The sequence below is a fragment of the Pteropus vampyrus genome, unplaced genomic scaffold (genome assembly GCF_000151845.1).
Source record: "Pteropus vampyrus isolate Shadow unplaced genomic scaffold, Pvam_2.0 Scaffold85, whole genome shotgun sequence".
NCBI lineage: Eukaryota > Metazoa > Chordata > Mammalia > Chiroptera > Pteropodidae > Pteropus > Pteropus vampyrus.
Window position 1 is genome coordinate 446,470 of NW_011888866.1, and position 22,793 is coordinate 469,262.

Consider the following 22,793-nt stretch of genomic DNA (forward strand, 5'->3'; position numbering starts at 1 on the left):
TTTAATAATTCATGGGTGTAATTTGTGAAGAATGCAGAGTTTTTAAAATTTTGCTATGTAAAAATAAATGATGTAATGGGAAATATAGCCATTAAGCTTTATATTCTCCACTAATTTGTGCAGACTTTAGACATCCGAATCAAATTTCTAGAAAATAAACAGGCAGTTAAACTATTTTCCAGAGTTAGTGAATATTAACAGTTAATTTCTATTTATAAAAAGCCGAAAGAATTTACTCCAGGTTCTAAGCTGTGGTAATAGCCACATATCAAATAGAACTTTAGTTTCTACTAAGAGTAAAGCTTTTAGATTGCCATATAGATAAATAAGTATCCTTAAAGTTAATATCTGAGAAAAAGCTAAATGTTTGTTTTAAAACACATAGATACTGGTAATATAATGGCTTTTGATTATATAATGCTTAATTTTGAAAAGGGTGGTTTTATAATATATTATCTTTGTGAAGGTTATTATTAATATGGTCAAGAAAGGTGTAGAAAGGATTTATTTTAAGATTCACATTAATGATGATACCTTTAGACCTATGGTGGCATGTGTAGGTATTCTAAGTGACTTTAATATTAACTTTTAAAAATTAGGATCAGTGGCATTGTTTATAGAATAGAAATTGGCATAGCACTAGAAGAGTGCAGTGACATTTTGTTAGGCTAGAGAACAAACAAATTGTGTTTTTGTTCATTTAGAGTTTGGGGCCTTGAATCATTGCTACATAATGTATCATGCCCTTGGCATTTTGTTTTTGATGAGTCTTTGTTCACATTTAAAACTGTAAGCAAATATGCTCAGTATATAACTCTTTAATGTGTGTTTTTATAATAGCTCATATTAAATTATTCATATTAAATTATTCAAAATATGATTATTTTTCAGATTTATAACTACCTCGACAAGTATGTTGTTGGCCAGTCATTTGCTAAGAAGGTGCTTTCAGTTGCTGTCTACAATCATTATAAGAGAATATATAATAATATCCCAGCTAATCTGAGACAGCAAGCAGAGGTTGAGAAGCAGACATCATTAACACCTAGAGGTTAGTGTTTTGATAATTGGCCTAAATAGAGATTACTATGCTTAGAGGTATAGTACACAACATTTTCAAAGTACAGGTCACTTTCCGTTAGTGGATTATGAAATCACTTTGGTAGGTTGTCAACAGCATATTTTTTTTAAGTGTAGTAGATGTGAGTAGAAAATACCAGAATACATTAACTTGCAGTTAAGTATTATTTCTTAAAACTTTTGCTCACAGTTATATGTGCATGGGTTCTGAGTCACAGAGTAAAATGTATTTCTTACCAAGGGTCTCAGTGAAAAATGTTCAAAAATTACTGGAGTAGAGATTGAGATATCACCTTTGAATTGTAGACTTCACTCCTAGTTCACCCTGACCCTATAATTGCAATCTTCTGTACAACTCTGAGTTCTTCTCTTTTGGGTTCAGGGTACAGAATTTCATTTGCCTAAATCAGAGATATATGGAGATAACTCTTACAGAACGTAGGCAGCACTGTTTCTGTGGGGGGCGGGCAGGTACAGAGTACAAGGTTAAGGGCAAATTTGTAAGTGATTCAAAGTATAATTCCTATTAGCGATAGATTCTAATATACCAGTGTACTGTGTAATCTCAGCTTACTGTGGACAATAATGTATATTATATTAATAGAATGATTTTATTAAAAAACTGTAAGTAGAATAAGAGGTAAATATTTTAAGTTCTTTGTTGGTGGCCAGGGAGCTTTGATTTCTTACTTAGGCCTATAATCTATCATTTTACGTTCTTTTAGTAATCATTTTACTATTGGAGGGAGTTACATTTATGAAACTACTATAACTTTTGATTACTTTTAATAGCTACTAAATATAGGGCTCAGTGGAGACACTTGTTCATTTGTTGAACTTACTGTAAAATAGTTATGTGGTAACAGTTACTTTATTTTTAGAAAGTATTCATAATAACTAAGGGAAGACTTGGAACCTTCATTTTTATAAGGTCCAAATAGCACTGTTTAGTCATGAAGCAAAATGATTTTTTTTTGGTTCCTTCAGTCCACAATCAATTAAATTCTTCTAGGTGCTGGAAAAGCAAACAGTTATATGATATTTATAGTATGAGGGATTTAAACTCTTATCAAAGACTTGTACTACTTATTTCTTAAAATAGATAACTTTGTATTTGGCAAATGTGAATATTAGCAACTGGATAGCCATCATTAAGTTGTTGTTTTTTTTTTTGTTTTGTTTTGTTTTTTTACTGTAGAAAGGATTAGCATATAGATTCTTTCATAATGTTTTGAAAAGCTAAAAAAAGTTAATGAGCACATTCTGTAAATATATTTGGAGGAGGACAAGTAGTGGGATACTCTTTGTTTGTTCCCGTAAACAAATATGTAATATTTTCACGTTACCATTTTCATCCTCTTTCTTAGAGTTAGAAATAAGAAGACGGGAGGATGAATACAGATTTACAAGTAAGTGACCCCCTCCTCAGGTCTTCCTCTATAATCATTCTTCCTTTTGAGATTTATTTCGGTGAAATATGTTAGCAATAATAACAGTGGACATGTATTTGCTTTTATATTACCAAGAAAGATGTTGTATATTATCTAAACATGTTTATCATGCATGGTATATATAACTTCCGAACATTTTATTAGCTAATTAGTGTAGCTTGTATAGATTGGGTTATTTTAGATATTCGATTTTATTTTTTCTGTTGTGATATTTCTTAAAGTATAATATAGAGAAATAAAAAGTATTATACATTGTTTTTCTCTACAAATGTAGATCTGCATGTTAACAGGAGTTGTATTTTTAAAAATCTATAGCTTACTACTTTATATCTTTTTTTTTTCTTCTTTTTTGCCATACAATTAGAGTTAGCCTGCATAATTTTAAGTGACATAAATTTTGGGAGAGTCAGGTTATCTTTGAACTACTCTTTGCCAGAAACCAGTGTTTATTTTTTGGTGTATATGAAAGTTAATATAGCCTTGCAAATTGTGAATAAGCCCCAATTCGCAGTTATCAGCCCTGGATTGCCCCTATAAGAATCGGATGGTCTGATGGAGGGCATGGAAGAACCTGATAAATCAAGGATAGTGGCCATTCTGATGTCTGGCACCCATTCCTTTGGAGGTGGATATAGTTGCTGCACAGAGGGTGAGGGTTCTAGGTGTATCATAAAAAGATTCACATGGCCTTATGTTTTAGTAATTAAAATAACAAACAAAGATAATTAATAGATAAACCAGTATGAACAGTTTTTACTTCTAAGTTTGATACGTTTACTTTGCCTTTGACTCAAGCATTATTATTTATCTAGCATTTGAAGTATATTATAAATACAGGATGTGCCATGAGAACATAACTACCAATTCTGGCATGAGATTTATTATGCATAATAAAATTGTGTTATCTCTAGTTATTTTTAAATTGTATGAAAATAATTATTATACCATATATTGTAAAATTAAGAAACACAGTAAGTGCAGTAGAATTAGATTATGTATAAAAAAAATCTAAATAATATACTTTAAGTGCTTGTATAACATATATTTTATAACCCAAAAAATATAATCAAATATGCTGTCAATACTATATAAATTTGGGCAGATGGCTAGTGAAACTAGTAGTAAAGAAAAGTCCATAGTGAATATTTTGAAAGAAATATCATGTAATAAATGTAGTGATTTAATGTAATTTAAATGTTAACAAGTAATAGTATTTAAGAACTTAGGTAAAAGCAGTTTATAATTACATATACTGATTGACTTAGAAATTAATATTTTTAAAGCTTAAAAGAATTTATTTTCATGTGTAGTTTAACCTTGTCCTATGTGAAGTTTTAAGTTCTAAAGTTAGGGTATTAGGCCCAAATCAAATATAATCAGAATATTCTTGAAAATTTCTTTGGAAATCACGTTAGAGACCAACATACTACTCTTAATAAGGCTGATTTTTTTTTCTCTATCATTAGAACGTATGTTTTTCTTAAGTTGAGCAACAGATGAAATAGTTGGCTTGTATTTGTGTATTATACAAATACTTAAACACTAGGAAAAAAGCAATGCTAATGGCAAATTCTTCTATGATATTTATAAAACTATCCGCCAAGCACTGTTCTTAGTGTTTTATGTATGTTAGCTTATGTAATCTTCCCAAAACCTGGTAAGACAGAAACTTTTATTTTCACTTCCATTTTATAGATGAGAAAACTGAAGCACAGAAATATTAAGTAATTTGTCCAGGATCATTGCAGCTGATGAGTTTCATGCAACTAACCCCTACACTAGTCTGCCTGCTCTCAGTTCTGCTCATTATAGAGTTGCTTATGCAGTGAGATATGTAGGAATAGAGACTAAACTAAAAGGACAGGAGAGTTATCTCAAGTTTACTCCGAGACATATTTTTATAAAATGGAATGATTAACATTTGTTCTGTACTATTTAAATTATTCCTCTTTTAACTTTAATCATTAAGTTAAATTCTTGTATAATGTGATCTTACTGTAGTTAACATGCTTCTTCTTGCAATTTTATTCAAATTATTCACCTAAATTATTTTTTTCTCTTGAGCATATCTAAAGTTGAGCCAAGCCACTTCCTATATTGTCACAATTCCTCACTAAATTTTGCAGAAATTTTTTAAAAAGCAAACAATTTTGCTAGAGTCAACTAGCTAGCTAACTGCACCCAAATAGGAGACTGCATTTTTTTTTTTTTTTTGCCTAATGTGGATTGTAATGAGGTAGCATTGTGAATCAGTCACTAATCATTAACCCTCAAATGTAGCAAAATTTAATTAAATTCACATGTTTATTAGATGCCTATTATTTTTGATGACTATAATAACCCTTTACCTTAAATGTGATGCTAAGATAGTTTGAAAGTGACAGCTAGATGGACTAGGACCTTAATAATAGTTGTGTCTGCTAAAGATTTATCTGTTGGTTTGATTAAAATAATAATGTATTGGAAAGTACTGATGTTCTTAACTCATTTATTAGAAACAACCTAAATATTCAGAAAATATAAGCAAGTATGATATGACTTCGGATAGCTCAAATGCTGAGAATTGAGCAATACGGATATTTACAAATCTGGACAATTGAAAATACTATTGAGATTCTTTCCTTCAGCAAAGAGAGAGTGATAATTAAAATTTGTCTTGTTCAATTTTCCTTTTAGGGACCCCACTGATAAACTGATCACTCAACAGTAGTATCAGTCCCATCTAGTTAAGCATTCTGTATTTAGACTTAGAACTTTTAGAATTTAAAACCTCACACAGGACAAGACTAACCTATACATGATAATAAATTTTATTTAATCTTTAAAAATCTTAATTTCTAAGGCAATTACTATATGTAATTATATACAGTATATGTAATTACATACAGTATATGTAAAAGCCTATATAACTTAGGCTTTTACCTAAATTCTTAAATACTATTACCTGTTAACATTTAAATTACATTAAATCACTACATTTATTACATGATATTTCTTTCAAAATATTCACTATGGACTTTTCTTTACTACGAGTTTCACTAGCCATCTGCCCAAATTTATAAATATAGTATTGACAGCATATTTGAGTATATTTTCAGGTTATAAAATATATATTATACATGCACTTAGAGTGTATTATTTAGATCTTACATTTTTATATATAATCTAATAAAGGGGCAAGAAAGATCCAGTTGAGATCCTATAAAATCAGAGATTCAGATTGAGCCAGGGAATAGTGAGTCTTACCGTTTCTCTGGTAGACTCACAGAATCATTTTTAGATGTGGAAGAGACTGTAGAGGTGATAGGTCTCAGTATTCTCACTTTATAGGTAAGGAAGCAGGCCCAATAAGTTAAATGAGTTGCCATGGTCTTGCAGCTGCACAGCTACAGAACTGAGACTAGAACCAAGTTCCCTATTCTCAGTTCAGTATTTTCTCTTTCTCTACAGCCCTGCTTCTTTTCAATTGTACTGAAAAAAAAAATTTATCTTTATCTTTCAAAGTGCCTACAAATCTATCGCCTTTTATTCTTACACCTTCCAACCGTATGCTTGAAAGTGATAGGATAGGAATTATTGCCAATTTATAGATTAGGAAACAGCACAAAGTTTATATTACTTGCCCCAAGTCCTGCAACTATTTAGAGATGAAAGACCAAAGTTAAAGCACTATTCTTTTATTATATACTGCCTTCCCATGAGTGAAAGGCATTCTTCATACAGGTTTACATGAATAAGGAGGGGAAGATAAAAAAAAGTCCATTTCCTTTGCCTGAAGTTCCCTCAATAATCATGTGTCTTGTACATTTGTCACTAGATAATTGGAAAATTTCTTTCTTTTTAGATAAGACAGAATGTCAAAATATTTAAAATTTTCTCAATCAGTGATTGATTTTAGATGTAGGGTTTTATTGGATATTTTTTCAAGCAAAACCAAATGAAGCTCTAGTAATTCCTTTGCTGTTTTTTCAGAATTACTTCAGATTGCTGGAATTAGTCCACATGGTAATGCTTTAGGAGCATCAATGCAGCAACAGGTAAATCAACAAATGCCTCAGGAAAAACGAGGAGGTGAAGTGTTGGATTCTTCCCATGATGACATAAAACTTGAAAAGAGTAATATTTTGTTGCTTGGACCAACTGGATCAGGTAAATACCTTGCAGAAAAATATGTACTAATTTTAAAAAATAGAATATAATTGATTCTGTAACCTGTGCCTTATGGTTGGGAGATCCTGGTTCTTGAGAAAAAAATCTAAAGCCAGTTTTATGGATACATTATCAGTATTTGTATATAGTCTTCAAGCTGAATTTGAGGCATTGGTGTTGCCCTTTAGTCCAATTTCTGACGCTTAACAGATAATAAAAATAAAACCATTAGATGTAAATAATAATGGAGAAAAGATGTAACAGTAATTTTTTATTATATACGATTCAAACTTATTTTGAATTTTTGTAGAGAAATCATATGTCAGTATATTTTTAGTAAACTTTTAGTTACTGTTTCTATTCGTAGGTAAAACTCTGCTGGCACAAACTCTAGCTAAATGCCTTGATGTCCCTTTTGCTATCTGCGACTGTACAACTTTGACTCAGGCTGGATATGTAGGTGAAGATATTGAATCTGTGATTGCCAAACTGCTCCAAGATGCCAATTATAATGTAGAAAAAGCACAACAAGGTATGTTTTCAGCATAGGTTGTCTGTGCCCAGATATAGTATATTAGGGAAACAGTCTAATATTAAGAGCTAATATAATTCTTATTTTGAATTGAGTAAAATTCTATAATTATATAAAAGTAATAGTATGTTAAACATTTTCTTGCATAGTGACTAAGGGCTACAAAGTTTGCTTTGCCTTATTGTCATTAGATGACTAGGAAGGTGAAAACAGGCCAAATTACTATTCCATTAGACCCTTAGTACTATTATTGTTTTTCTATTCTGATTCCTATCCAGACTCCGAATGCTGGGGTGAGGTGGAGGAGGGAGCAAGGACCAGGGCAGGAGAGTACAGGATGAATCTAGAAATAGATTAGCCTGTTGACCTGCAGAATGTCATAGATGCTGCGTTTCCCCTTTCCCCATCTATCTCTATCATCTGTCCTTGTTTACAAGAAGAACTTGACAGCTTCTTGCCAAATTCCTTTAAGACAAGAATATAGTTGAGAAAAAGAAAGCCACTGCATGTACTTCCTGCTTCCACACTATACCTCTATTTCGGCTCCTAGAATAAAGAACCTGAAAACATGAGTGGGGTAGGTAATGATTGTCAGAGAGAATTGGTCATCATACCCAAGTGATATTCTATTAAAATAAATTATAAAACATTTGCACAAAATAATGAATGGGAGAAATACAGTGTATTTTTATAACGTTAAGCCATTGAGTATGTTAAGTGTCAAAGATCAAATAACCTTGCTCGCTGCCTACCTAGTCTTTTAAAGCTGAGGTTATCTTGTGTATATCTTTTTCATATTATAAATAGACTCCTCCTTAAATTATAGGAATTGTCTTTCTGGATGAAGTAGATAAGATTGGCAGTGTGCCAGGCATTCATCAGTTACGCGATGTAGGTGGAGAAGGCGTTCAGCAAGTAAGCAGTTGAATATTTTGTTCAAGCCCACTAAAAGGAGGGGAGTGCATCAACCTCCCGATATTGTACGTTTGGTTTCATGTTCATTTGGATTCTGTTTTATTTCCTCCACCCCCAAACTCCACATAACATTTTAAAGTATTTTGGATCCTAAGAGAAAGCTAGTGTCAATTTTAAATACCAAATTACCTTTTTTATGAAATAAAAAATATTTTAAAGAACAGAAAAAATGCAATTTAATTTTCGTTGGTTTTATTCCTCAAAGACCAAGTTAAACATTTCTAGAGGACCCTTAAAGGAAGTTCTCGTTTTAACTAGACAAATGAACTATGCACTTGTATCTTTTCACTTAGTTAGAAGAGAGGATAAAATAGTATTTCATTCCTTGTAGAGTCATATTTTAAGGCATAATGATATATTTGTCAACTTCACCTTTTACTGTTAACTAATTATGTCATAAAATACAGGGTAAAGAAAATTTTTTTTTGACTAAGACACAGAGAAGTATGATCACATTTATAAAATGTGCTGAATGACATTTTTATAAGGCATCTCAAAATATAAATGTTCTCAAAGTTTAATACTAGGAATAGGATAGAATTTTAATTTATATGAATTATAACCATTTGCTCACTATTTTTAACTATTTCTATATATTTGTAACTAATTCTAACTATTTTCCAATTTTGAATGTTCCCATAATGGTTGGGTACCACTTTATGGAGTCATAATTCTATCTTTGTGTTAGAATTATGTCTTTACCATCAAAAACAACCCCTCAGATTGACTGTTTCCTGAACACATCAGGAATCCTGCAACTATTCCAAATAAACTTATGAATGTGATAGTGCATTAGATTTTCATGTTAGTTGTAGAAATGTGGGAGTTTTCTTTAGTTATGCTCATTGACCATAACCACATATTATTTCCCCCATTGTTTCCCATTATCTAAAGTATAATATACTTATATGATGATGCTATAAATCATTCATTCTTTATTTAGGGCTTATTAAAACTACTAGAAGGCACAATAGTCAATGTTCCAGAAAAGAATTCCCGCAAACTACGTGGAGAAACAGTACAAGTTGATACAACAAACATTCTGTTCGTTGCATCTGGTGCTTTCAATGGTTTAGACAGAATAATAAGCAGGAGGAAAAATGAAAAGGTAAGTTTTTCTGAGGGGTTACTGGGATAGGGAGCATTTGAAGTTACAGAAGATGGACACTCAGTTTCTGTTCTCATAACTGCTGGTTACCACTTGTGGATTTTTAAGAGTTAGATTTTCTTAGAGCATACCAGAAATATTTTCTAGTTACATTTTAAATTTCAGAGTAGTAAGATTTCTAAATGTCATCTATATATGGGCATTTTTAAAGTATAACTTGATGATTTCAGTTTTATATTTCATCTGAAGAGTTCTTTTATTATTTGAGGTAGGTGCTATATTAGTAAAATTTCTATTCATTCCTCTTGCCCAATTAACTGGGGCTAAATAAAGAGCTTGTCTCCATTTCTCCTGCCCGTAAAGTTTATCATAGATCACTGCTAACATTCACAAGTGGAGGGAAGCAGTTTGGGGGTTGGAGGAAGAGTGCGAATCCCACATAGTTTTATAAGCCTTGATTTTAATTAGAACTTCTTCATGTCTTCAAGGTACAAGTGCAGTACCTATTTGTTGATTAATTACAATAAATATAATGTCAACATAGAAGCCCAGGACATACCTGTATTTTCCGTGTTTTTGTGTTTTGCATAATAGCCACAAATGACCCCTTTTATATAACATAATATTCTACTACCTAAGGGAATATGTCATAGATCAACTTATTCTATATTGCCTGCTTTAATCTCCTTGGCCTTGCGTCTTCTAGTTTCAGTAGCAGTTTCATAGTAGTAAAAACGTAATGCTACTAATGAAATGGTTGCCTATGGTGATTCCTTTACTTAGGCTAGATGAGAAAACTCTTGTACAAATACTAACAGAGTCATGTGATGCTGTCATTCCGTAGTACCAGGCCTTATCGGCATGAATAAGGTTAGATTTTTATTTTTCATATTAGTTAATTTATGGGTTTTATTTTTGCTTTTGAAATTAAATTAGCTTAACAAATTGTAAGGAAGAAATTATTTGTGTGTGTGTGTGTGTGTGTGTGTGTGTGTGTGTGAGTGAGTGAGTGAGTGAGTGTTGAGGGGAGGGAGAATTTTATATTCGAAATTCTGTAACCAAAAGCAAGGACCATGTTCTGATATTTATAATTAATAATTCCAAAAAGAATTTTAAGCTAGAAACATGTAGCAAAGAACAGTTAAAAGTAATGTCAGAAAAGAGATCAGAAACATGCAGAAAGAAGGTTTAGGTCATATGAAGTCTTCAGGAGAGACAAATTTAAAAAGGGTTTGTTCAATATGTCTTTATGAAAAGACATAAGAGTTTTGAAAAGCATAAGAATCTTCAGTGATTTTATAGAGAATTAAACACATCATGTGGTTACTGTTTTCATTGGAAGTCAGGAGTATAACATGAAATAATATACCTATATTCCAACCATATCTAACTGCTTGCAGTCCTGCATTTTATTCCTCTTGGCCCTGCTCATGCCCTCAACTACGATGATCTAGTTGGAAAATACATGTTCATCTTTTAAGATTCCGTCTATTAAATAATTAGGCAATTCCTCTGTGAAGGTTTTCTTGATTACCTCCTACCTTCACTCCCCTATATATGCCTCTTTTCTTCCTTTGCACTGCCACTGTTTCCTGTACAGTTGTCCTTCATTGCACCTAGGATACTTTAATAAAGTAAGCTCTTTTAGCATAAGGGCTATCTTTAGGTTTGTGTCCCCAGTGTTTTATGATAATGCTTAATAAATGTTTATATAATATGTATATATTTATTACTGTATATCCTTATTATATATAATATGTGCTATAATATATACTTAATAAATGTTTAAATTATTAAATAAAAGATATTTTGCTTTCTGAATACACTGTGTACACAGCTTGGAGAATCAGAGGAATTGATTTTTAACTTAGGCTATTTTCTCACATCATGTGCTTCTCTTATACTTTTGACAAAGACTATATGACATATCCAGATTAAACACTCTGAGAATTGCCTAGAGTATGGTTCTTTTATATTGACTGAAGCAAGATTCAAACACCTTAGATACCCAGCCTTTTGCGGCAAAGTTAGCATTCCTGTTTTATGTCATCCTTATATGTTTTTATAAAATCTAATCTTAAATTATTTTAATTCATAGATTAATGTATGCAACCCCAAATCATGATTTGAATGGAATGCTTAGCAGTGATTGAAGACACTTGTGGATAATTTTGTTATAAAACTGCTTGTCCCATAAGCACTGCTCTTGTTTACAGTATTACAAAATTAACTCTGGTTACAGAAAGATTACTATCTCCATTTTCATAGTTTTTATACATTTTGGACTTCACACTAGTCTAGAGATCTCAGAAAAACCTTGCAACATCATTATGTGAATTCTAAGAGGCTTCCCTTTATAGTTCTTATTTATCTCCTTTTACTAGAATTCATTCTTTGAGAGTTGGATGTTATATAGTAATTAGGTTCTCAATTCTGAAGGCAGATAGACCTGAGTTCGAATTCAGACTTTACCACTCACAGCAAGAATTTGGTCAAGGTACTTACCCTCTCTAGGTCCATTTTCTTCATTTATAAAATGTGAATGATAATAGAGAACTTTCTTCTGTTGCAAGATCACATGAGATATGCATGCAAAGTATTTAGTACAATGCAGCTTCATTCTGCTATTTATAACATCCATTTTTCTTTGGCAGTATCTTGGATTTGGAACACCATCTAATCTGGGGAAAGGCAGAAGGGCTGCAGCTGCTGCAGACCTTGCTAATCGAAGTGGTGAATCAAATACTCACCAAGACATTGAAGAAAAAGATCGATTATTGCGTCATGTAGAAGCCAGAGATCTCATTGAATTTGGCATGATTCCTGAGTTTGTGGGACGGTTGCCTGTGGTAGTTCCTTTGCATAGCCTAGATGAGAAGACACTTGTACAAATCCTAACTGAGCCACGAAATGCTGTTATTCCCCAGTACCAGGCCTTATTCAGCATGGATAAGGTTAGATTTTTTTTTTCATACTTAGTTAATTTATGGATTTTTGCTATTAAAATTACATAAATTAGCAAAAATTAAAAAGCAATCCTTTTCATCTGGAATACTAGCCTATTCCTCACTAAAAATCAATCTAGGAAAATCAGGGAAGGTACACTTTGTTATTTTAGACATTTAAGAATTGGTTTTATTTTTTTCTTAATTAAAATTGTCATTGTAGCTCAAAGTCCAAGGATATATATAGAGAGAAATTATTCCAGCAGCCTACTCTCAACAGACCTCAGGACAGATAAACAGGATTGTCCCTTCAGCCTTGATATTCTCCATGTTTTTGTTGTGACATACTATGTATACTTTTTTCTATAAAGTTTTATTAGTTCTCACATCTACGACTCTGCAGCTAGACACTTGGAGGTCACTCAAGCCCACACATCCAATTATATTGAAAATGGTTTGGGTTTTATGAACTTAGTGTCTCTAAATATCAGTGTCCCTTTCTCGAATGTCAGTCTCCTCCATTGCCACTACCTCAAGTCATTTATCATTCTTCACCTTGACACATGCATTTGGTTCCTGATTAGTCTCTCTTTCAAATCTGTCTCTGACCATCACCACCAAAATATCATCTTCCACTTGCAGAGTGGATCATTTTTAAATTATTGAGCACAGTGCCCAGCGAACAGATATTGAGTTCTTAACTATTTATTGAATGAATAAACACAAAGCTAATTATTTTATTCCCCTCCTTAAAATCCTTCAGGGGTCCTCTGGCCTTATTTAGATGCCCCCACTTTCGTGTTCCCTTAATACTATGTGCATACACTATGCTCTAAGTGGTAGTTTGCTAATTTGTCAACCCCCAATAGACTTAAGTTCCTTGAGAACAAAGAAGGTATCTAATTCATCATTCAGTCTTTAATATATAACACATGGGTTCAATAAATATTGTATAAAGTTCTACAAAGTCCATGTTAATCTAGAAAAAAACCTCTTCAAGGACTAGGACAAACTTGAAATTCATAATACTGATTCCTTCTTATACATTAATTGATAGAAACAAATGGTGATGATTGAAGGCAGGGTTAAAAAAAACCATGAGAGGAATAACTCAAATTTAACATTTTTTAGAGGCAGAAATTAACCAAAAGTTGTTTAGTACCAAGATCTTGTGAATTCTAATGTTCCAATGTAGTTTGATTTTTTTTTTTTAATAGTAAATTCTCCATAATTTGAACTGTATTTTGAAATGACTGGTAATTTAGAGAGACTTGTCTAAAGTTTTACTTTTGTTATATAGGACGAGAGAGTTAGTAACACTTTTTTAAATGCACATTTTCTAGTAAGAAGTTGATAGTCTAAAAATGCTTTAGTCTGAAAGGGAACAGGGTCAGTCAAGACAAAGATTCTGGTCCTGTGTTTCTAAGTATTAGTGAATCAGTATACTTAACCCTCTGGAACTTTTCTATCTGTAAAGTCAGGGCATTGGTCCTTTTTGTTCTGAAAAGACCAGTAATGGTAGTAGATAGTAGTAATAGTTGATAAATAAATGCTGTATGATCATATTAGGAAAATATCAAGTATTATTTAAGTTCTCATTTTTTAAAATGTATTTGTAGTGTGAACTGAATGTTACCGAGGATGCTTTGAAAGCAATAGCCAGATTGGCACTGGAACGAAAAACAGGTGCACGAGGACTTCGGTCCATAATGGTAAGTTGATGTTATTATACAAAAATTAGATTATTTCTTGATCTGAGTTTTGAGACTATTAAGCCTCTGTGTTTTTCCTTTGAAAGTTTATCCAGAGAATTGGCCAAGTGTTGTTTTGAGATTTTTTTTTTTGTCACAGATTTTATCTTTCTTCTTCCTAAAAAGAAACTTTAAGGTATTTGTAACAAAAAAACAGATAATACAATTAATGAAACAGAAAATCAGATCAAAGGAGAGAGAATTTCAGAAAATTCTATACAGGCCTTTTGACTAAGCTCCAGAATGCCTTCTCAGACCCATTGAAATCCTCATTCATTGTTTATTTGAAATTAAGTTGCAGATACAAAACATTGTACCTCTGAATTCTTCAGTATGGTATTGAACTCATTGGTTTTTATTTTATTTTGTAACAAATCTTAGAGACCCAGCCTATTTTCAGCCACCTACTCTCTTCTTCAGAGTTCTCTCCCCTACCTGCAAGGTCTGGTTGTACAGTGGGTTACTCTTTTCCTATATGCTCCCAAAGCAAGCACATGTTCCTATTCTCTTTTAAGGATTTCACTGCTTAATATTACTTCTCTCATCTCAATAGGACTTTCTGATTGGAACTACACATTTATCACAGGCAGTCTGAGATTATACTCTTTAATGAGGACCTCGACTTCAAGTGTTGCTGATTAAGGACAGATTAAATAAACATGCAAACTAGAATAGTAGAAGATATAGTTGACTTTGTTTAGGAAATTTAACGTATTCAACCAGTATTTTCCTTAAGATGGAATATAATCCAGCCCTTACTTGTAGGCTAAACTAGTTTTCTTTAGTGAACAGCTTTAAATATGCAGCACTTGAGACAAATGCTTTTGAAATCATAGTTCAAAATTGAAGAGTTTAGTAGAGATTATTTAGGATTAAATCATTTTCAAAGTAAGGGATTACCAGTTGATCTCCTTGGTCATAGAATATGCCAGGAATGCTTCTGAGAAACATCTGAATCCAAAAGTATAGTCTTTTTGTATGTGCATGGTGACCTAAGTAGATAGAACTATAGACAAATAGCCTTCCCTTATAGAATGATTTCTCTCTAAATTTAGTTAGAAGCTGTTTTAATACGAAGAATATGAAAGCTTTTACATTGACTTTCAACATTCAGTTCCTGGTGCATAATAGGGACTCGGTAATATGTGTTGAGTTAATGATTTCTATTTGTGGCCTATAGAATATAAGTATTTTGTATGTAACCACAGTTTTCCATGTCATTCATTACTTTTTATCTCTTTAGGAAAAGCTGTTACTAGAACCAATGTTCGAAGTCCCTAATTCTGATATTGTATGTGTGGAGGTTGACAAAGAAGTAGTAGAAGGAAAAAAGGAACCAGGATACATCCGGTAAAGTGTATTGTCAAGCTAGAACAGATCTAAAACTTAAGATCAGCTTTTTATTGCTGTGGTTTATTGGTCTTCATAAAAATTGCATAAAAATCTCTATATTCATAAGGGAAGCAGTAATCTCAAATTTTCTGTAAAAATTGTTCTTTGTTTTCTAAAATAATATTTGTGAATCTTTTTGAAACTCGATCTTCAAAATTAGCCTCCATTTTATTTCCTCTGAGGAAGAAGTATCAAAAGAGATCAAAGTAATCCAGATGAAGAGATTTAAATGAATTTTGCTACTAATTCTATAATTTGTGAATGACTTGTTTCATGTCTTTCACAAAACCAAAACTTTGTGGACCGTAATTTTTCTCTCATTTGTATCAGATCAGTTGACAAAGTTGACACATCTTTCACTGCTTTATTTATTTATTCCAGGGGTCAGCAAACTTTCTTGTAAAAGGCGAGATAAATATTTTAGGGCAGCTACTCACACTGCCCTCATAGCACAATAGCAGCCATAGACAGTCCATAAATGAATGAAGATGTCTGTGTTCCTGTAAAGCTTTATTTACAGAAATAGATGATGGGCTTTATTTGACCTCTAGGCTGTAGTTTACTGACTTGATCTATTCAGTCATTATTTATTATACAATGCTTGACATTAATGTTACCTACACAAAAATTAGGTTTCTGTTTTAACTGTCACAAGATATGTTTTATGTTTGCTTCTAAGATAACTTTGAAGACAGTTGACTGGTTTTGAACAACCTTAGTTATTCAAAGAGACAATCTTTTATTTTCATTGTTTAATGACATTAATATATAAAGGAATTGTGGTCTGATTATAATTTTGACCAATTTTAGTCAAGTCAGATTTGGTCAAAAGCTGTCATCTTCTTTACTGTAGACATATGCTAAATGTCAAGCATTTGAGTTGAAATAATGGATTCTAATTTTTTTGCGGGAGAAATGGAATTTTTTAAGCCTTCAAAATTAAAGCCTTGTTGCCAGTTTATTTCAGTAATAACATTTATTTGGGAAAATTACTTGTAACTCTTGGCCATAGGGTTTAAACTTTTTTCCTATTTTGCAACCTTAATATTAAAAATGCACTTAATATTTTCTTTTTCATGTGGCTTTTCTAGTGAAATAGAATAATTTATTGAATCCAGAAATCATGTTTATCCATAATTTTTATTTTTTAAAAAACCGATGGTTTTTCATTATAGGGCTCCAACAAAAGAATCCTCTGAGGAGGAATATGACTCTGGAGTTGAAGAAGAAGGATGGCCTCGCCAAGCAGATGCTGCAAACAGCTAGACTGTCAGACTTCTGTATATAAAGCTTTTTCCTTGTGTTTGGGATTGTAACTGTCTCTACAGTCTGACATTAAAAGCATTGGATCTATCTTGGTTATCATACATGGTCAGGTGCCTTTAGGGTAAAAAATCAGATCATGTATATTAGGTAACATCACATTGATTTATACAGAAGACATTATGTGGACTTTAATGACACAATGTTCAGAGATAAAATGTATATTATTTTGGTTCAGTTTTTTAAAAATATGGTTACATTCTTAGGTGTTCTTTTAAATAATGCAGGTGTTGCAATAACTGTGGATTTTACAATAATGTTACTCTACAAATGGGAAAATAAATTCTTTAAAATTGAAGGTTGGGATACTATTATTTAGTTTAACCTTTTCTACCCATATTTGTTTCCTGAAAATATTAGAATTTCATTCATTTAAAAAATTTGAACAGGTAGTTTTCAGGTAGTTAAAAATTTCATGGAAAAAGTACCCTGGAGATTCATATTTTAATGGTTTATTTAGCTGTATTCTTAGTCTTACCTAACGTATGACACTAACTTCCCATTTGGTACTACAAAAAAAGCCATTCTCTTGCTGACTTGTCTGATTTATTTGCCATCTGTAATGCATTTTAGTACCATGAGTAAGCAGATAGAATTGAAGCCTGCTTTAAATCTTCAGGAAAAGATCACATCTAAGTCTAAAAGTAGCATTCACCATCAACCATAACAGCCATGTGCTAAACTAAATAAAATATCCTAACATTGTGCACTTACCTAAAGTACTCAGCTAGTTGTTGTTTTTTTTTTTTCATGCTGGATATTTGTCTAATTCTTTGGCTTCATAGAACATTAAAGAAAACCTTTGCTTTGCTATCAGCAGAAGTTAATATGTTCACACTAAAATATAAGTTATTAATCTTCATTATGTAACAAAACTAAACAGCGGGAGGAGTTTAGGGGACTTAAAAATTAAAATCGTTTCTTTCCATAAATATTAAAATATTTGGGTACCTTTTAAGATTTTTCTTCTAAAATGTTAACACAATTATCTGTACTATTCATTCAGGTCAAACTTCCTTGAAATTGTTTAAATCAGAGTACATTGAAATATTTGGATATTTGGATTTTTCAGTTTATAGACTCAAGTGTTCCTTTTACCCCCTTTTCCTTAGAAAGAGAACTTTAGGCTATTAGCAGATTCTAAGTCCTGTTGATGAAGAGTTGGGCTTTTTATGATGTAATAAGAGACATGAAATATCTATTTATGGCTGGAGTAGGATCAGAAATATACTTTTGCAGAGTGTTTAAGCCTGGTTGCTATAGTATGGAACAGAAACAGGTATCTTTAGTCTCCCTAGCAATGGTTAAAGTTTTTCTCAGGAAGTCTTTCATATAACTGTTCATTATCTTTCTCTCTTGGTGTCATTTTCCTCTTTGTAGAGTGAAAATTGGAATAGCTACTAAATATATTAAGGGTAATCATCCAGAAATGGACTGGGAGACATTTTAGTCACAACAACTTACATTTGGTTTTGGAAGTTGTTAACAAAGCATAATCGATGTTTTTAAATTAAACACAACTTAGTATAACTACGATTTGTATCTTGAAACTTACATTTTGGCATTTGAATAAAACAAAAGGACTAAATGAAAGCCAGTGTTGTGTTGTGTCCATAATGCAGTGACATTTTTAAAAGGACACAAATATCATGAGCTGCTTTATTCTGGTGATTGGTTAATCTTTGGCACTTTCATATCCCTCTAATTCTCTTAGTTGTAGATTCCACAGACAAAAAGTCTGTTATTAAAGCTTATATTAAATATTTTTTAAAAATTCTTAAATATCCTGCACAGTCCCCACACTAGGGAGGGACACAGACCAAGGTTTTCAAGAAGCTTAGTAGTCTAATAGAAAAAGCAAACAAACATCAGTGCATCATAATAATGGAAGTGAGGTAAGTAGGTACCAGGTGTGGTGGCACAAAGGTGGGGGCTCAGATGGATTTGGAAGAACAAGAATTTTCCAGAAAGCGATAATGAAAATTAAATTTCAGGAATGTGAAACAACAACTAGGGAGCTTTAGGAACTTGAGATATAGGCAACAAATTTGACTTAACATTACTCCCCTGAAATGATCAGTTAATACATTCTCCTCTCCAGCTGAAGACTTTGCCTCACATGTCATTGAGAAACCATCAGAAGATAGAAGTAATCTTCTCATCATCAAATCTATAAGCCCACCTGCTTTGGCACTCAACCTTTTCAGGTTACAACTGAAAAATCCTTCAAAACAATCACTATACGTCATTATGTGGGGATCCCATCATCCCCTCTCATTCTTCAAGGCATTTAGTTCTTTTTGTTAGTATCTCTACTACGTTATTCATCTCTTGCCTTCTGAATCATTCCCAGCGGCATCTAGACACTGCCTAGTTTATTTTTCAGTTGTCTTTCTGGCTACATAACTTCAGGGTAAAGATCATGTCTGTTTTGTTAACTATAACAGCACCTACCATAGTGCTTCATATATTTGGTGCTCCATACATTTTAAAACAATAGAATATCGTATGCCAGGTTAAGTTGTAATTTTATGCAGAAAGTAGAGTGGGCCATTATCAAAAGAGTTTTAAGCAGAAAAGTTGGACATCTTAAGATGTATTTTAGATTGTCAGGAAGGGGAGCCTCTGAAGAAAATGGGAAATATGACTAGAGACCTACTCATGGACATTTCTCCAGCATTTGCCCCTCTATCTCCTACCTTATCACTTTCCTCCTGTTTTTCAGATCAGTTCTCATCAGCACACAAAACAATTCCCTGAACCCAAATTCCCTCCACAGTAAACTAGAGTGAGATAAGCTATTGGAAGGTTTTGCACAGAGAAATGACATAATCTGACTTAAGTTTTCAAAAACCATTCTGGTTGCAGTGTGAGTAAACAGACTGTAGTGGAGCAAGGATCGAGTCAGGGACACTTGGGGCTATTGTAATAAGCCTGCTAGGAGATGATGGATTGGTCCAAGGTGATAGCAGTGGAAGTGGAAGAGTGGATGGGTAGGTATTTTTGCAAATTCTGTGAAAAGTGGTATCCCATGTTCTTCAATGGGGGAACTCAGTATTATAATATCTGCTACCCCTAATTAATTTACATACCTAAAGTTCTTATAAAATACCAGTAAAGTTTAAAATCAAAACTACATAAGTAGATTCTAAAAGTTCATATGGAAAAAAATAAGAATGGTAAATAAGCAAAATGGTAATGTACACATACAGTGCTTACTCTGTCACTCTGTACATTTAATGCAACAACTGAGATAGTTTCTATTACCAACCCTTCTTAAAGATGAAGAAACTGAAGCCCAGTGGTTAAGTAGCTTTTCCAAGATCATACAACTAGTAACAGCCAGAATTTATCCCCAAGTACTGATTCCAGAGCCTCTTCATTTAACCAACGTATAGAAAGAATGAAGAGGTGCCGCCGCTTCATTCAGTGTATGGCAGATCAATGGCAAAAAATGTGAAGTCCGTAAATAGGTCCCAAATGTATATACGAATTTAGTATTGGAAATGGCGATATTTCAAATTGGGAAAAAGACTATTCGATAAATGATAATGGCAGTATTCACCCAGAAAATATAAAGTTATATCCATACCATACCTAACAATTTTAAGATAAAAACCGAAGCCTTTAAATATTATATAGAGTATTATATGATACATAAGATACAAGGAAATATATAGAGTATAAAAGACTTTCTGAGAAATAGGAGAGGCCTCTTGGGAAGTGGGGTCAGGCTCTGATTGGTTCTTTTCATGATGTAGAACTGGACTCTTACCCAAGGAGTTAACCATTACTTTTGGTTTTAAAAAAAAATAAAGAGCTAATCATGTGATGCCAGGGCAACTGGACATCCAAAGTAGGGTGGGAGCGGGGGGATGGGAGGAGAACTTTGACCTAGGTCTCACGCCTTATACAAAAATTAACTCAAAATGGATCACAGCCTTAAATGTAAACCTATAAAACTTTTAGGAAAAGCACAGGAGAAGAATTTCAGGATCTAGGGCTAAGTAAAGAGCTTTTAGACTTGACTCCAAAAGCATCCCAAAAAAGGAAAAACTGGTTAGCTGGACTTCACCAAAATTAAGAACTTTTGAAAAAAGTTCTGGAAAAAAAAAAACCTGTTAAGAGGATGAAAAGACATAAGCTGGGATAAAATATTTGCAAATCACATATTAGGTAAAAAACTAATATGTAGAATATATAAAGAACTCTCAAATCTGAAGAGTCAAAAAACAATCCAATTAGAAAATGGGCAAAAGACTTGATCAGACATTTCAGTGAAGAGGATATACAGATGGCAAGCACATAAAAAGATGTTCAACATAATTAGGCATTAAAGAGGTGCAAATTAAAACTACAATGAGATATCACTACATACCTATCAGGATGTCTAAAAAAAATAACATCGCAAAATGCCAGAATGCAGAGAAACTGGATGTTTCATATATTGCTGGTGGTAATATAAAATGGTGCCGCTGCTCTGGGAAACAATTTGGCAGTTTCTTTAAAAAACTATGCAACTGACACATGACCCAGCAATTGCACTCCTGGGCATTTATTCCATAGAATTTAAGGTTTGTGTTCACACAAAAACCTGTATACAAATGTTCATAACAGCTTTATTCATGATAGCCCCCAAATGGAACCAACCCCAGAGTGGAAATATCCTTCAACAAGTGAATGATTAAACAAAGTGTGATTTAATTTTACCCACACTTTTGTTGCACACTTTTATTGCAATAAAAGGGAACACTATTGATAAGAACCACCTGGATGAATCTCCAGAGGATTAGGCTAAGTGACAACAGAGTCCCAAAAGGTTATGTACTATATGATTCCATTTATATAACATTCTTGAAAGGACAGTTATGAAACTGCAGAAAAGGTTAGTGGTTGCCAAAAGTTAAGGGAAGTGGGTGTGGCTATAAAAAGGCAAATGAAGTATCCTGGAAGTGATGGAAATAAATGTTCTGCAACCTGACTGTATCAATGCCAACATCCTGGTTGTGGTATTGTACTAGTTTTGCAAGGTATTACCATTTGGAGAAACTGGGTAGAGTACGCAGGATCTCCCTGTATTATTTCTTACAACCGCATACGAATCTACAATGACCTTAAATAGTTTAATTTAAAAATCTAATCATGTAGCATAGCCTTCCTTTCCCCTCCTAAAATCCTCCAGTGGTTTCCCATTGTTCTTAAAATATGAGATCCTGAACGCTCTAGTCTCTGTCCACCTTCCGGGATCACCAGGTTCCCTCTCAGGCTTTCTGTGCTCCAATCACACCCGCATTCTTTCAGTTCCCCTACTAAACCTACTTCTACTACGGGGCTTTCGCAAATGCTGGTCCCATCTGAATTGTGCTTCTCTCTCTTCTTCTGTTTAACTCTTACTTGTCCTTCAGGCCTCAGATGGAGCCTCAAATCCTTAGGATAACCTTACCCAGCCTCTTTGTCAAATTCTCCTATAAGCTCTTCTTGCCCTGTTTTCTTCTTTGGTAGTACTGTACTTAAATTCACCGCTGCACTTTACATTTGTTTGCATGATTACTAAAGGCGTTTTCTTTACAAGACAGGTAGTTTTACCAGAGGAGAGGAATTGTGTGTTAGTTCACTGTCTGCAAAGCATCTAGCTCCGCACCTAGCCTGCTCTCTTTAAGAACGATATTTATGAAGGACAGAATGAATTCTCCCTTATGCACCGAGCTCTCTGGGCTCCGCGCGTCACACTGGCGTCGCTCTTGGTACTACGTCACTTCCTCCCGGAATCCACTGTCTCGGGAAACCACTCAGATTCCTGTCACTTCTCAGAAACCCTCGGTGGTGGCCATGGCTCTGCCGCCCTTCTTCGCCACGGGTCGCCCGGGCCCGCCGCCCCCGCAGTCGCTGCCACCCGCTCCATTCGGCTGTCCGCCACCGCCGCTGCCCTCCCCAGCTTTCCCGCCACCTCTTCCCCAGCGGCCCGGCCCCTTTCCAGGGGCCTCCGCCCCCTTCCTCCAGCCCCCGCTGGCTCTGCAGCCCCGGGCCCCCGGGGAAGCCTCCCGCGGCGGCGGTGGTGGTGGCGGCGGCAGCGGCGGCGCATTCTAC

At 33.6% G+C, this 22,793-nt stretch overlaps 2 protein-coding genes across 2 annotated transcripts in view; both read left to right on the plus strand.

Moving 5' to 3' along the window:
- Window positions 1-18,299, plus strand: part of CLPX (caseinolytic mitochondrial matrix peptidase chaperone subunit) — a 32,904-nt gene extending 14,605 nt beyond the window's left edge. The window contains exons 5-14 of the mRNA XM_011363326.2: window positions 892-1,051; window positions 2,448-2,489; window positions 6,504-6,680; window positions 7,048-7,212; window positions 8,039-8,127; window positions 9,131-9,295; window positions 11,950-12,249; window positions 13,860-13,952; window positions 15,235-15,341; window positions 16,559-18,299. Coding sequence (XP_011361628.1) covers window positions 892-1,051; window positions 2,448-2,489; window positions 6,504-6,680; window positions 7,048-7,212; window positions 8,039-8,127; window positions 9,131-9,295; window positions 11,950-12,249; window positions 13,860-13,952; window positions 15,235-15,341; window positions 16,559-16,649 — 1,389 coding nt within the window. The 3' untranslated portion in view covers window positions 16,650-18,299. The remainder of the gene's footprint in view (window positions 1-891; window positions 1,052-2,447; window positions 2,490-6,503; window positions 6,681-7,047; window positions 7,213-8,038; window positions 8,128-9,130; window positions 9,296-11,949; window positions 12,250-13,859; window positions 13,953-15,234; window positions 15,342-16,558) is intronic.
- A 4,191-nt stretch (window positions 18,300-22,490) lies between these two features.
- The window catches only part of PDCD7 (programmed cell death 7), a 10,767-nt gene continuing 10,464 nt past the window's right edge, over window positions 22,491-22,793 (plus strand). Inside the window, exon 1 of the mRNA XM_011363465.2 lies at window positions 22,491-22,788. Coding sequence (XP_011361767.1) covers window positions 22,536-22,788 — 253 coding nt within the window. The 5' untranslated portion in view covers window positions 22,491-22,535. The remainder of the gene's footprint in view (window positions 22,789-22,793) is intronic.